The sequence below is a fragment of the Kwoniella shandongensis genome, chromosome 7 (assembly GCF_008629635.2).
Source record: "Kwoniella shandongensis chromosome 7, complete sequence".
In the NCBI taxonomy this organism is placed as follows: domain Eukaryota; kingdom Fungi; phylum Basidiomycota; class Tremellomycetes; order Tremellales; family Cryptococcaceae; genus Kwoniella; species Kwoniella shandongensis.
Genome location: NC_089293.1, coordinates 635,289 through 648,919, shown reverse-complemented (window position 1 = coordinate 648,919; position 13,631 = coordinate 635,289). Strand labels below are relative to the sequence as shown.

At 49.9% G+C, this 13,631-nt stretch overlaps 3 protein-coding genes across 3 annotated transcripts; 2 read left to right on the top strand and 1 right to left on the bottom strand.

Annotated features, from left to right (window-relative positions):
* Positions 1–323: 323 nt before the first annotated feature.
* CI109_104108 (uncharacterized protein) lies at positions 324–4,626 on the top strand (the record flags this gene model as incomplete). The annotated part of the gene is made up of 19 exons (XM_032004146.1): positions 324–337; positions 403–655; positions 744–1,260; positions 1,321–1,949; positions 2,002–2,058; positions 2,121–2,235; positions 2,287–2,345; positions 2,401–2,476; positions 2,536–2,678; positions 2,734–2,784; positions 2,843–2,928; positions 2,987–3,119; positions 3,175–3,253; positions 3,309–3,460; positions 3,535–3,750; positions 3,817–3,869; positions 3,935–4,023; positions 4,094–4,137; positions 4,237–4,626. The coding sequence occupies 19 exons, from the start codon at positions 324–326 to the stop codon at positions 4,624–4,626; spliced, it is 3,156 nt and encodes a 1,051-aa protein (XP_031861748.1).
* A 384-nt stretch (positions 4,627–5,010) lies between these two features.
* On the bottom strand, positions 5,011–8,372 carry CI109_104107 (uncharacterized protein; the record flags this gene model as incomplete). The annotated part of the gene is made up of 15 exons (XM_032004147.2): positions 5,011–5,091; positions 5,164–5,253; positions 5,345–5,692; positions 5,758–5,988; positions 6,066–6,248; positions 6,311–6,522; positions 6,577–6,662; positions 6,716–6,791; positions 6,841–7,003; positions 7,063–7,164; positions 7,221–7,361; positions 7,422–7,593; positions 7,655–7,723; positions 7,780–8,140; positions 8,204–8,372. The coding sequence occupies 15 exons, from the start codon at positions 8,370–8,372 to the stop codon at positions 5,011–5,013; spliced, it is 2,484 nt and encodes an 827-aa protein (XP_031861749.2).
* A 514-nt stretch (positions 8,373–8,886) lies between these two features.
* On the top strand, positions 8,887–12,081 carry CI109_104106 (uncharacterized protein; the record flags this gene model as incomplete). The annotated part of the gene is made up of 4 exons (XM_032004148.1): positions 8,887–8,991; positions 9,057–9,374; positions 9,433–10,725; positions 10,780–12,081. 4 exons carry the CDS (start codon positions 8,887–8,889, stop codon positions 12,079–12,081), a joined length of 3,018 nt encoding a protein of 1,005 aa, XP_031861750.1.
* Between the last annotated feature and the right edge of the window lie 1,550 nt (positions 12,082–13,631).

Sequence of the window (13,631 nt, the reverse complement as noted above, 5' to 3'; positions counted from 1 at the left end):
AAAAAGGAGATAAGAGATCGACTCGGATACCATTCCAAAGATAAATTGGAAAAAAGTGAGCAGCGAGTGAGGAGCACCGAATGGAAAGGGTGAGTCCCTTTGTGGGTGCATGGATCTGTTCAGGCACGTGGTGGCAAGATTCCGAAATGAATTATCATAATGCAGCCAAGAGTGAGTGTCATGATCAACAGCATCATCTACCGGCATCACTCACTCTCCTTTGTGCATTGTCTGTCGCTTCTCTTCCAGCTGTATATATATATCACTGTATCACTGTACTGTTAGTCACTCTTACCATGGCCACCCAAGTGTAATAAGCAAACATGAAGTTCGGACAGTGAGTCTCCTTTTTCTGACTGTCCAGAAGAAAAACAAACACGTTCGCCAACAAACTTTCCTCAGATATCTCGTGGAGAATCTCACTCCCGAGTGGAAACGTGCATACATCGACTACCGAGCTTGCAAGAAGGCTATCAAAGCTGTAGGCAAGCGGTTGGGTCAGGTAAAGGATGATACGAGAGAGGGCGAAGATGCGGACGGGAATCAGAGCAGTTCCGGCGCGGATGACGATTATGGTCCTTCAGCACCGCCAAGGAAATCACCCAAGAGCAGATCCATGACGGATGGTGCTACGCCTAAATTGGGAGGATTTTCGGTGAGCAATCACGTCACGATTTGCTCGTGGTCACTATGACTCGGTCGTGATCAAGTATGAAAGCTAAATGACATTTTGGCTCGGCTAGCCTCGAGCAGCAGAAGGCAGGAGTCCACACTACGGATCGACAGGTCACAGTCCACGACCCCCTCAATCTTCCACCAATATCCCACCTCCACTTGATATCGGCTTACCTCGCGTGACAGATGAAGAATTCACTCAAGAACCCTCCTCCTTTCCCGGCTTGGGCACTTCCCTATCCCGGACGAAATCCTTAGCTCAAACTTCGCGGAAGGGTGTCGCATTTAGCCCGAAAGTCGAGGCTGTACCACCAGGGCAGTCAAGTACAGATGAGGCGGAGGGAGAGGGATCGAAACAATCAAGCGAAGATGGTCTCCTCGCTAGTGGTTCAGGACAGCCACTCAATCGACCATCGCCATCAAAACCCGGGCGGTCATCGTCAGTCAGTAGACCTCCCAGAGGAATCCTCAGTCCAAGATTGAGCGGCAGTCCTTGGTTGTCAGGGACGCCCAAGACAGCTCAAACACCGCAAACAAACAAGACCCCACAAAGTCCCAAATCAGCCGCTCCTTCCAGAAGCCTTCGTAAGTGTATTGACCCTAAGAGGCGGTGTTCATATACTGATCAATGTGGTTTCTCAACAGGCTCAATGACACTCCCTTCTCCCATCCTCCCTGTTCGATCGCCGGGCAGATCCCAACACGTCGCCGACACGTACGAAGACCTCTACGATCGGTGTCAACCTGATGAGCAAGCCTTTTTCGATCTGCTGGAACGAGAGCTGGATAAAGTCGAAAAGTTCTACATTGCTCGAGAGCAGGAAGCGCAGAGGAGGGCCCATGATTTGCGAGAACAACTGCGGGAGCTGGCAGAACATCGCCGAATATACCACGAGCTCTATCCAGAGGGGATACCAGAATGGGAAGCCAAGGTTGGAAGGATCTTACCAAACGGAACCCAAGCTGTTGCTCCTACCCTTGCCAAGCTTAAGAACAAGTTGGGTCTATCAGCCGATGAGGATTCAAGTGCGAAAGATAGGGGAGGCGGTCTGAAACCACCTCAAGCGAATGGGAGTGCGACAGGGCAACGATCTATCTCAAGATCTCAGTCACCAGTGATGAATGAGCATGAACGTCTGAGCTTGAGAGAAGCAATGGCTGCGGACAAGGATCATCAAACTTATAGTCCGGAAAGGTATCAGAAGTACAAAAAGGAGTTGAAAACGGCCGTGATGGAGTTTTACCGATCCCTCGAGTTGATAAAGAACTACCGAGTGAGCAATAAGACCTTTGTGACCCGTAATAGCAGCTGATCAGCTTGCGCAGATCATGAACCTCACTGGCTTCAGAAAGGCGCTCAAGAAGTTCGAAAAGACTACCAAGGTGAGATCACTTGAATTCTGGCTCCTTTTGACTCGGTCGCATTGAGCGCTGATTTCCCCCAGATACATTGCATGGAGCTGTACACAGACGAGAGGATTTCGAAGTGCACGTTTTCGCGAAGCGAATCCATCGATGGCTTGATCAAGCAGGTCGAGGAACTGTACACTCTGCACTTCGGTGAGTCTTATCGCTCGAAATTCGTGCGGCATGCTGATCCAATTCCTGCAGAACACGGAGATTCAAAAAAGGCTCGAGACAAGCTGAGGAGACAGACACACGAGAAAACGGTATGTGAATTTTAAACCGTACTGCAGCACCCCGTTTACCCCAACTTTGCCATAGCACTATGAAAGCGTTTTCCGCTCAGGTATCATGTTGGGTATAGCTCTTCCAGCTGCAATCGCTGCTTTAGCCGAATGTAAGCTGGTGTTTTGTGTCCATCTTACTTGATCCACTCGCTGACATAAGCATCTGCAGCGAGCCGAGCCGAAACCCGCGCCGCCATTCCTGCCTGGGGCGGATTGTTGCAGGTTTACGGGGGTCTATTCCTTCCGGTCATATTTGCAATGCTGTTCGAACTCAACCTTGCTGCATATGTTGCGGCCAGAATCAACTATGAGGTGGGTTTGGTCAATCAAGTAGAACCGGGATTTGTGAGCTAACAAATGGAATCAGTTTGTGATGGAACTCACGCGACCTACACTTGATTATCGTTCATTCTTCGAAGTGAGTCACCTCGTCGGGATACCAAGGTCGCTAGCTCCAGCTGACGATTGTGCCGTAGATCCCCGCATTCCTCTTCCTTACTCTGAGTTATTGCTTTTACTTTTCTTTCGCTAGGATTGGCAGTGAGAATGTCGATCCGACGACGTCAGTAATCTGTTTTTCAAATCATCTGGTTGAGATCCGAGCTGATTGATTTGTCTAGATGGCCCGCTGTTTGGCTCGTTTTCGTAGCTGTCTTCTTCCTGAATCCCTTGCCAGTTCTGCGACGACAATCTCGGTACTGGCTTCTGAGGGTATTGTTCAGGGTATGCACGCCTGGGTACAGTCGAGTCGAGGTGAGTCCTCGTATGAATCCTGCTCGGGTGTTGCTTTCTGACAGTCGGAATCTAGTTCATTGCTTTCTTTCTCGCCGATGAATTGAACAGTTTGATCTATTCTCTCCAAAACATCTACTTCTTCTCTTGTGCCTGTGAGTAGGCCAATATCCGCGTGTCAGCCAGCTGGCTAATTGTGACTCCTCCCAGATGGTAAACACTGGCCAGCGAACGTTTTCGATGTGTGTCGATCCGGCAAGAACTGGCCATCAGCGTTGCTACTTTGTCTACCGGCGTTATCCCGTTTCATCCAATGTTTGAAACGTTACTACGACTCGAAACTTATCATCCACTTGATCAACGTGAGCCGAGCTCCCATCGTGTTTGTTGCGTTATTGAGGTGCTGATTCACTACAATTGATCATCTACATAACAGGCTGGCAAGTATCTCAGTGTCATTACCCAGCAATGTCTCTTTGTCTACTGGCGTTCTCGTGGGAGCAAGAGCAACGATGCCTCGTTCATCGTATGGGTCATCATCGCCACTGCCAGTGCAGCTTACACCTGTGCCTGGGATCTGGCGATCGACTGGAGTCTTTTCCGACCGAAATCGGGATTGTTGCGTAAAGACTTGGGATACAGCAGACGTTTTGTGAGCTGCTCAGTCAATTGTCATCGCGATGACGATGTTCTGACTAGTTCTTGGTATCAAAAATAGGTCTACTACTTTGCGATGGTGTCCAACCTCTTCCTCCGTTTCATCTTCATTTGGTATGTCTGGAAGCAATTATATCGTCCGTACGTCGGAAGCTAACTGGCTGTGACTCTGCTTATAGGTACATCCCCAATTCGCAATCTCATGTGAGAACGAGAAGTTTCTTCTTTGCATTTGCGGAGATGTTGAGACGATGGCAGTGGAACTTTTGTGCGTATCTTTGCCCTCTTCGAAAATGAATCACGTCGTGCTAATAACAGAGATGTCCGTGATATTCTAGTCCGAGTGGAGACTGAACATCTTGGTAATGCGGATGCTTATCGAGTGAGTGTTCTCGAACGCTTTCTCTACGTCGTACTCGACAATTTCGGTTTCGTGAATGATCTTGCTCGTGGCACAGCTGACTTCTCATTTCTTCCTCAGGTCACCCGGGAGATCCCACTTCCATACAGACGGGTCAATCGCGATTCAGATGATGACGACGACGAGGCTTCACCCGAACGTGAGAAGATCACGAGAGCATCTTCTCGTCGATCAGCACGCAAATCCACCAATCTCGTTAGCGTACAGCTGGATAAACTCAGAAGGAGAATCACAAGTCGTTCCAGCAAGTCAAACGCAAATTCGATTTCGAATAGTAATTCTGATTCTGGACAGAATATGGGTTCGCATGTGGTCATTAATGGATTGGGAGGAAGAGGACCCGATGCGTTGGATGCGGGTCCGAGGGGACATAGGGGTCAGAGAGAGTACGAGGCGAGAAGACCTGGGGATAGTCGGGATGATTCGATCAGTGGCGAGGAGCGAGTTTAAGGGAGTTCACAGCTGCACATCAACACACAGAACTGGGAGGAGAGGGCAATCAGTTGTCATGGGACGAAATGGCGGATTGGAATGGATTGAACCCGTCTGAAGAAGACTGTAATATCACGCACATACACGCTGGGGGTATCGTCACGATTATCATATTGTATCATACACGTACATAATGCATGGATATCATTTTGGGCATTGGCTGTGATGTATGGCAGTCATCGTATGTAACAAGAATGCAGGGCAGTTTCCAAGAAGTCCAGTGAAGCTATCGGAAAAGACGCCCATAGCCTGACATGTGTAAAGGCGACGGCCTCATGGTGAATGGCGGACATCGTCAAGGAGGGAAAAGGCAATTATGAGAAATGAGGCATGATCGCACAACTACCAGAAATCGTCCGCCTCTCCTCCCGCTGCCTTCTTCCCTCCTCCCGCTGTTACTTGTCTCTGATAGAACTCGCTAACCTATATATCAACAAGTCGTTAGCTTACATACTACCATCGTCGATAAACGTGTGGTTATGCTAGCTGACTTACCTGTTCAGCAGTAGTTGCTTCGTCCGCCGACTTGTCGTCCCTAAGTCTTAAGAATCGAGGGAATCGTAATGAAATGCCCTTTGAGTCGACCTGTTCACGTTTTATGCAGAATTAGTATCACTTTTACGAGTTGGGCGAAAAAGCTGATGTGCAAAATAAGCAGAGTGAAGAAGATACTCACCAGACCATGGGCTGCCGCATAGACCGGACTCAAACTCAGGTCCGCTGTCAAGACCTCCCAAACTATCTTCGGCTCAAACCACACATCCGGTTTCGCATTACCCGTCTCTATATCGCCTCTTGCTACTTCGATCTCCAACGGTTTCAAAAGCTCGTAGAATTGAGTCAAGACCTCCTCCGAGAAACCGGTACCAATCTTACATATCGTTTGGTAATTTTCGGAATCGGGGTCGTAGCATGCTAAGAGGAATGCGCCGTATACGCTCGTTCGTTTCCCTTTACCGTGATATGCACCGACAACGACAAGATCGAGAGAATCGCCCACTCCAGACAAGTAGTCCTTCTTCAACTATGTACAGCAAAAAGAAATGGGTCAATCATCGCAATGTGGCGAGAGGGCGAAGAGCAACTCACCTTGAGCCAATTGATACTTCTTCGACTGGGCTCGTATGTCGAAGCCGGTGTCGTCAACATCTTGACCATCAGACCCTCACAGCCATCTTTGACACTTTCTTCCAAGAACGCTTGGATCTCATCGGTCGTGGTACCATCTGATGACTTGGCGAATGCGAATTCTGACTCGACAGGTTGGAAGTGCTCCACCAGCAACTGCCGTCGCTCTTTGAGCTCTTTCGTTAACAAGCTCTGCGGCGTGAATGAGATCGGCTGACATTCTGAGATACAACTTTGGAAGGCGTCGATGTTCAGCTGTCACAACTCACCTCGCCGTTCAAGTACAACAGATCGAAGGCGAACAGATGCACTCGCACTGTGATGTCCTCCGCTCTGACATCTTTCCTCTTTCTTCTACTGAGATCTTGGAAAGGCAAGATCTTCTTCGTCTCCAGGTCAAATGCGACAGCCTCAGCATCGATAACGAACGACTTGACTGAAGGTTTGATAGCCTATATAAAGTAGTTTCTCAGCATGCAGCTTATAATTATCAGATGTGAAACTAAACACTCACCCTAGGAACTTGCTGAACCAGATCAGGGTACTTCGCACTCATATTCTCAGAGTTTCGACTGAACACTGCAATCGTCCCATCTTCAAGCAAGTGGACCTGAGCTCGTTCCCCATCGTATTTGTATTCACACGTGAATTCTTTGCCTTCGAATCGATCAAGCACTTCGGTGATCGCTTTGGTAGGCTTCGCCAGCATCGGTTTCAAGGGTACACCTACACAGAGGCCTGTCAGCATTCTTGTGCGCGCAAGTGAGGGAGGATATTCACCTGGTGTAAGTTTACATATCTCTCTCAGATTCTCAACGCCGGTCTTCATCAAAGCCGGGATGACCAGGTCGTAATTTGGCAGTTCACTATCGAATCAAGTTCAGCAACAAATTAGGCTCTGTTCTGGGGTAAAACTCACCTGTACACCGCTTTTACGATCTCCGCACCTTCCTCCAACTTCGCCGCTAGCTTGTCATGTGGTATCTTCTTCTCGCCTGTTCTGGGTGTCAGCTCTGTTTCAGATAGCTGAGGCATGGCACCTACCCATTGTCTTCAGCACGATAGCATGTGCCAACGCCACCACTAATGTCTTGTCTGCGAGACCTATTCGCAGTTTTCCCTCGAGAGATCGAACAATGAATTTCGCTTCATTCCCTTGACATGCAGCGAGGAGTTTCTTTATGATACCAACTTTCTTCGTTTGAGACTACATTGTGAACAGATTGTGAGCTTTGGGGAACGTACACCGGCAACCTGATAGCTCACAGCATTTCCAGTGGCATTCGCTATTTCAGTCAAATTTTGAAACACATATGGGACAGTCAGAGCCTTGGGCTTGAACATGGTAGGTTGTGTATTTCGAGAGTTCTGCACGCATTCGCATGTCAGTCAGGTATCTTGTCTACCAGTGAGCCTTTACTCACCATCGCGACTTTGCCAAGATCACCTTCCTTCCTGAGATCTTCTTTGATCTTCGTCGTTGCTCGTCCCGTACTCTCCGCGATTGCTTTGACCAATAATGACTCGCCGATGCCCAACTCGATGCCCATGTAGTCGGGACATAACTATGCAACGGACACCGCCAGGTCAGCCAACTTACTCCCAGGAAGGGTGAAGCTACTCACCCTGTTGATACACAAGTACACCACTTTAAGAAGGTTAGAGTCCTTAGCCTTTGTGGCTGTATCTCGCTTTGCAACAACAAGTAAGAATTGCGTTAATATTTCAAGAATTTCTAGTCGTTTAGTGGTAGCCTCGATCTTCTCGAATGTCGAAACCAGAGCGGCGTACGGAACACTGTCAACGGTCTGAATCAGTGATACAGCAATTGGCAGTGTATGGAGCAGAACACACTCACGCTTCACCATCCTTCCAGCCCTTGTCGGCTACAGCAACCGATTTGTGATTCTTGGTGAAGATCGATGCCCTGGGCAACGTCAGCTACCACTCGAAGGCACATTCGAGATGGTGGACTGAACGAACAACTTCACTGCAGCTTCCTCCTCCTGTTCGCTCTCCACATCGTCATCCAATTCATCCTCTCCTTCTTCATCCTTATCAATAGGCGAAGTCCTGTCCTCATCCATATCGACATCTTCCTCGTGTTTGACCTTTGAGCTTGAAGCAGCGGCGGGTTTGGAGAAGATCGACGCGATGGGTTTCGTTTCTTTGCCATTGCTGATGCTCGCACTCTTCGGCTTTTCTTTCTCTTTGCCATTTGATTTCGAGTTCGAAGATGAGAGTGCAGATTCTTTGGGCTTGTCAACTTTCTTGGACGGTTGAGAGAAGATCGAAGCGACTTTGGTGGGAGATTGTTTGGCCTTCTTGTGAGGTGGAGAAGACTCTGCACAAGATACGGTTAGCTCGGTCAATACGATCCGAGACAAGTGAAGGTCAAGTAACCTACCTCTCTTTGGCGATAAGGTCGCCTGTTTCGGCTTGTCCTCAGACTTCGTCACCGACGATGGACCAGCGGAACTTTGCCCATTATCATCTTCATCATCAGATTCGATTACCAGCCTCTTCTTCCGCGACGCATGAGCTTTAATCGGTGAGTCGATGTCTAGGCGAGGCATATCAGCCAGGTCTATATGTACTCAAGGGATGGTTAGACCTACCGCTCATCTTGTTTGAAATGTTGGAATGTAAGCAAAGAATAGGTGAAATGCCTAGTTGTAATGTTTTAAACCGGTCATCGTGATCATCTTTCGTCACCTCGACGCGTCTCGATCACGGTGGAGGATCATGGTGGTTTAAAGAGGGGATCACTTAATTTACTTCCGCTTCTAACCTTCCCAGTCTGTGAGTGCTGCTGGATTCGAAGTTGACGACGGACAAAATCACCACACATTACAACTCGCTGCATCCCATCTTCCCTTCCCTAGTACACATATACACCACACAGGCAACACACATCGTGCAACATTCGCCGAGCAGCCGCCCCGCGCTGGATCGATAAATCCCACGTAACTCCTTTCTATTGCTTCTTTGTCAGGCAGAGTGCTTCGGAGCGACCTGAGCAAACTATTAACAGTCAAAATCTAAATCAACACCCTGCGCAACCGTGGCAATTAATAACCAAACGACGAGATGGAGCGTTCGTCTTCGCAGCGAGACTTGAGGGTAGAGCGTCTATCTCGGACACCTTACTCTCGACCTGAGCCGTCCAAGCTCAGGAAGTCCGTTTCTGCCAGCGTGAGTCTTCAACATATTTCATGTTGTGCTTCCATCCATGTGCTAACACTTCATCACATGTTTAGCCTTTTGCTACGCTCAAATCGATTGTCAACTACGTATCATCACCCTTCAGTCGAGGCTCAGCGTCTTCATCGGCTATCCTCCCGAGCACCACCAACGACGTAGAGGACGATGCCATTGATATTGATCGTAAATCCGAGTCAGGCTCAGAAGATAATTGGACAGGGTCCGGTCCCAACAATATGGGCGGACAGGACGTCTTCTCCCTTGCCGCAGCCGGTGGGAGACAAGGACAGCAATTTGAGGATAGGGCTGCTGATTGGAGAGCTAGAGGAGAGAAGCCGGGTGGAAGGAGAGAATTAGCTCGACTACAGCTTGAGGTGAGTTCAAGGGTCGCTCTGTCCTACCGTATATGGTAGTAACGAATCTTCTCAATAGGCACCAGCACCTCCATCAATTGGATCGATCACACCCACCGCTCCTGGTCATTTCGATTTGACAGTTGCTAGCAATCCTGATCATTCAGTCGTAAGTGCTACTTGGCGAGGAGTAGAAAAGGGAAACAGCACGTTCTCGCGATCCTCTCGAGCGGGACCATCCATGCCAACCAAACAGATACAATCGCCTTTCGCTACCGAAAGGGCCGGAACGCTACCTGCTCGATCGCCTCTACCCTCCTTTGCCCCTCCATCGATCTCATCCACACCCATCTCTTCATCCGCTTCTTCCGTCGCTCTCACTGCTTTCCTAGAAGCGAAGAGAGGGCAGCAGATGACTGCCGAGGACATAACGGTAATCGAGACTCTCACGGAGAACATGAAAGCCGAATCTCATAGGGGCAGTCCCCCTAGAGAAGGCAAGTATGGAGGATGGGCAGCTGCATCTTACCCTTCTAATTTGCGCCCGAGTCAATCTATGGCATCACTCACCTCAACACCTGCCAAACCGACAACTGCTGTCTTCACCACTCCCGGATCTGGTTTCTCTGTGGGTGTAGACCGCACGCCCGGTGGTGTTTCACAAGCTAGTCCTTATCGACAACGCTATCTCGGACCCGGCATGTCGCCTAGGAGGATGTACCCTCAAGTCAAAAAGTCGTCCATCAAACCGTTGTTTGATTTTACCAGCTCAGACGAGGATATCAGTGGCAGCAAGAAGAGGAGGGTGGAGGACGAAGTCGTAGGCGAACCGGTGCCGTCCAGTAGTCTGACTTCAAGTGTCTCCATGCCATCGTTGAGCATTGCAAGCTCTGCTCCCATCAAAAGTAAAAGCAGACTCGCCGCACCGTCTCATACTCCTGCTCGACCTTCTCCACTCAGCCAGGCCGCTGTGGATTCACCTGGATCAACGACATCCACACCTGGTGATTCCGCTGCGTCCAAACGCAAGGCCGTCGAAGCTGCCGGCAAGAAGCGCGCGGCTGAAATTCTCATGAATATCATTGACGAGGAGATCGGACCTATCGTTCCCACTCGCAAAGCTGAACCTGTGGTCTTTAACCCGTATGATCGAACATCGCTTAACCCTTCTCCCGCTCCGCCTGTACCTTCTTCCACTCCAAGCACATCTTACGCTGGCGCGACTCCCAGGAAAGCGTCTTTAAAAAGTCAAGGATCTCCCGCGAAGAGGACACCCACGAGAGGTGCAGCGGCCAAGCTCGAGGCTTATAAGGAGGCTATGAAGGGCTCAAAACCCCTGACAACAATCGAGAGGATCAAGGGTGTACGACCTGTAAGTCTTGCTCGTGTAGGACATGAGTGTGCGCTGCTGATGCACCTCTCTCAGTGGGACAACAAGATTTCCGCTGGATCATCGTCTCCTACCTCGGCTACAGAGACACCTGACAGAGATCTACGAGACATAGATGAGCTCGTCGATGATGATGAGAAGATGGAGGATTCCAGCGCTCAAGCTTCCACATCCCCCGCGCCCGTCGAGTCCACTGAGCCAACACCTTCGGCTGCGGCTCGAATTCCTGCCCCGGAGACCTTCAGCGCTTTCACACCTCCCACTGTCACTTTCTCATCTCAACCATTACCCAAATCTCAGCCTGCACCCTCAATTGGTGACTACGACTCTCCACTCCGAAAGTCTATTATCGACGCATCGAAAGCTGCTCCTGAAGATGTACCTCGGCCCACCTTCAGCTTCACCCCTGCTCCCGCTGTTGAGCAAGAGAAAGAAGAAGTGCCTCGACAGGCTTCCTCAACACCCACCCCGCGCCTTGATCTCAATGCGGTCTATCTCTCTGCGAAAGATTCTGCTCTCAAAGTCGCGAAACCCGCTTTACCGTTCTTCACCTTTACCTTCCCGCCCCGTCCGCTAGACTCGACTAAGTCGATCAGTGATGCCGTCAAGACTGAGGCGCTGAAGAGGACAGCTCCGAAGTTCGACTTTACACTCAGCTCGTCAACCGACAGCGTCGGTTCCACGTCCAGCTCATCATCAGAGAAGACCATTGCTCCAGCAGCGACGGAATGGTCATGCACTTTGTGTGGATTGAAGAACGCTGCCACTGTCACCGACAAATGTACGATTTGTCAGGAGCCGAAACCCAAGTCTGCATCCGCTTCCGCTCCTGCCCCAGGCATGTTCGGATTCGCCTCCACACCGGCCGCTGGAATTTCAACAGCCACAGAATGGTCCTGCTCCTTGTGTGGACTCAAGAACGCTGCTTCTGTCACCGACAAATGTACAATCTGTCAAGAGCCGAAACCCAAGACTGCATCTGCCCCTGCTCCCACTCCCTCTACGGCCATGTTCGGATTTGCACCTACACCTTCGGCCGGCGCGTCTACGGCTTCGGAATGGAGCTGCAGTCTCTGTGGCCTGAAGAATGCTGCGACTGTAACTGACAAATGTACAATCTGCCAAGAACCAAAACCGAAATCCACATCAACTTCTGCCTCGTTCGGATTCACGCCGGCCTCGACTGCGACAGCTGTATCGACGCCACCTACGACTGGCGGGTTTGCAGGCTTCGGTCAGAAGAAATTGGAAGCTGGAGAATGGACGTGTGGGTTGTGTGGTTTGAAGAACCCGGAGAGTGCGAAGGAGAAGTGTACGATCTGCGATACCAAGAGATAGAGATGTTCAGTCATCCTGAATCAGGGTGGAGGAAGCGATTACAGGATGTATATTTGTTTGTCCGAGGAGGAGTAATTCAGCTGGGACGAGGTGGTAATAGCAGTTTCGTTGATTATTGCATGGATATCTGCCTGCTGCCTGCGAGAGAGTGAGATGGTGTCTGCCACATGAGACGAAATAAACCGTCATATCATGGTCGGAGTCGTTTTGATGTGAGGAGTCTTCCTATCAGATCCCCTCTATTCATGATCACTCGGCGTCGTTGCCAATATCCGTTTTCCTTTCACACCGACACCGCTATCGAGGTTCTTCCGAGCAACTGCGGCAATTGGGCTACGAAGGCCGCGGGTGTGAGGTGCGGTGCGATGTGTAGGCTGTTCGAATCGTGCGCATATAACGTCCACACCAGATCTACAAGAGTCGTCCTCCGATTAATGACGGAGTGGTCGAAACTGAATTGAGTAACGGTGGAAGAAGTATTGTTGTTCGATCTCGGATCAAGAAGGCGGATATCCTACCCTACAAACCGGAATCAAAGCATCATGGTAGTCGTCCGTCTAACGGAGCACAAGCGCAAGCATGCTCGATCAAACTCGGTACAGAAGACGCTATTGTCAAATTCACTTTAATCAGATTAGACCCAAGGCATTCATTCATTCATTCATTCATTGGACCTCTCAGGGACATTTTAAGCGAACAAACGACTGTGTCTCGACCGAGACTGACTGATTCTTTCCTCTCTAGGATCTTACTGTCATTCCTTCGCGATCGTGACATGCATGGAACTAGGGAGGGGGGGGGGCATGCGCCAAGCTATGCATTGACTATTTCGATCCGCCCACTCGGATGCGAGTTCTTGGCATGAGTAGAGAATGTGGTTGATGTGGAATGTGGGATGTGGGGATAGGGACGAACGAATAAGGCCCCGGCCGAATACGAAACGAGGTATACATACTGTACCGCTTGTGGTGATCGTTGACATTTCGATCATACACCGAAATTTGGGAGCGAGCCCTAAGTAACGCATGTTCTACAGCAGCGAAAGCGAAAGAAGAGGAAGCTAGTGAAGTCTTCGGCCTGGTTGTCTTCAGGAGCAGAATCAAGCGACCGAGCACCGTCCTCCTCAAGTCTCGGAAGGAGAGGATACCCGGCCGACCGAGCGATGGTGGCCAGCTCTTCAACTCGTTCCCTCACCCCCCGCCCTTCCAGTTCTTACTCGCCTCTTCGGACTCATGGCAACCCCATGTTGTCTAGGACGAACCACGTCGTCGCTCAATGACAAGACAAGGGAATGAGAAGAGTTTGTTTCCGCTGTGGCTTCGAGTAGTCTAGGTCTAAGTCTAGCCCAAGTACGAACGCAAATGTAATGAATAGCGGAGCGGGTCATGATGATTGATCATATGTCCAAATGACAAGAACATAGCTGTGCAAGGAAGCAGATTGTCTGTCTATTCATCTATCCACTCAGCGAGCGAGCGAGCGAAAGGCAGATGTTTCCAAGTAGGGCGTTATAGTTTGATAAAGATAGCGGCAGCTTCGCAATTCTGTAT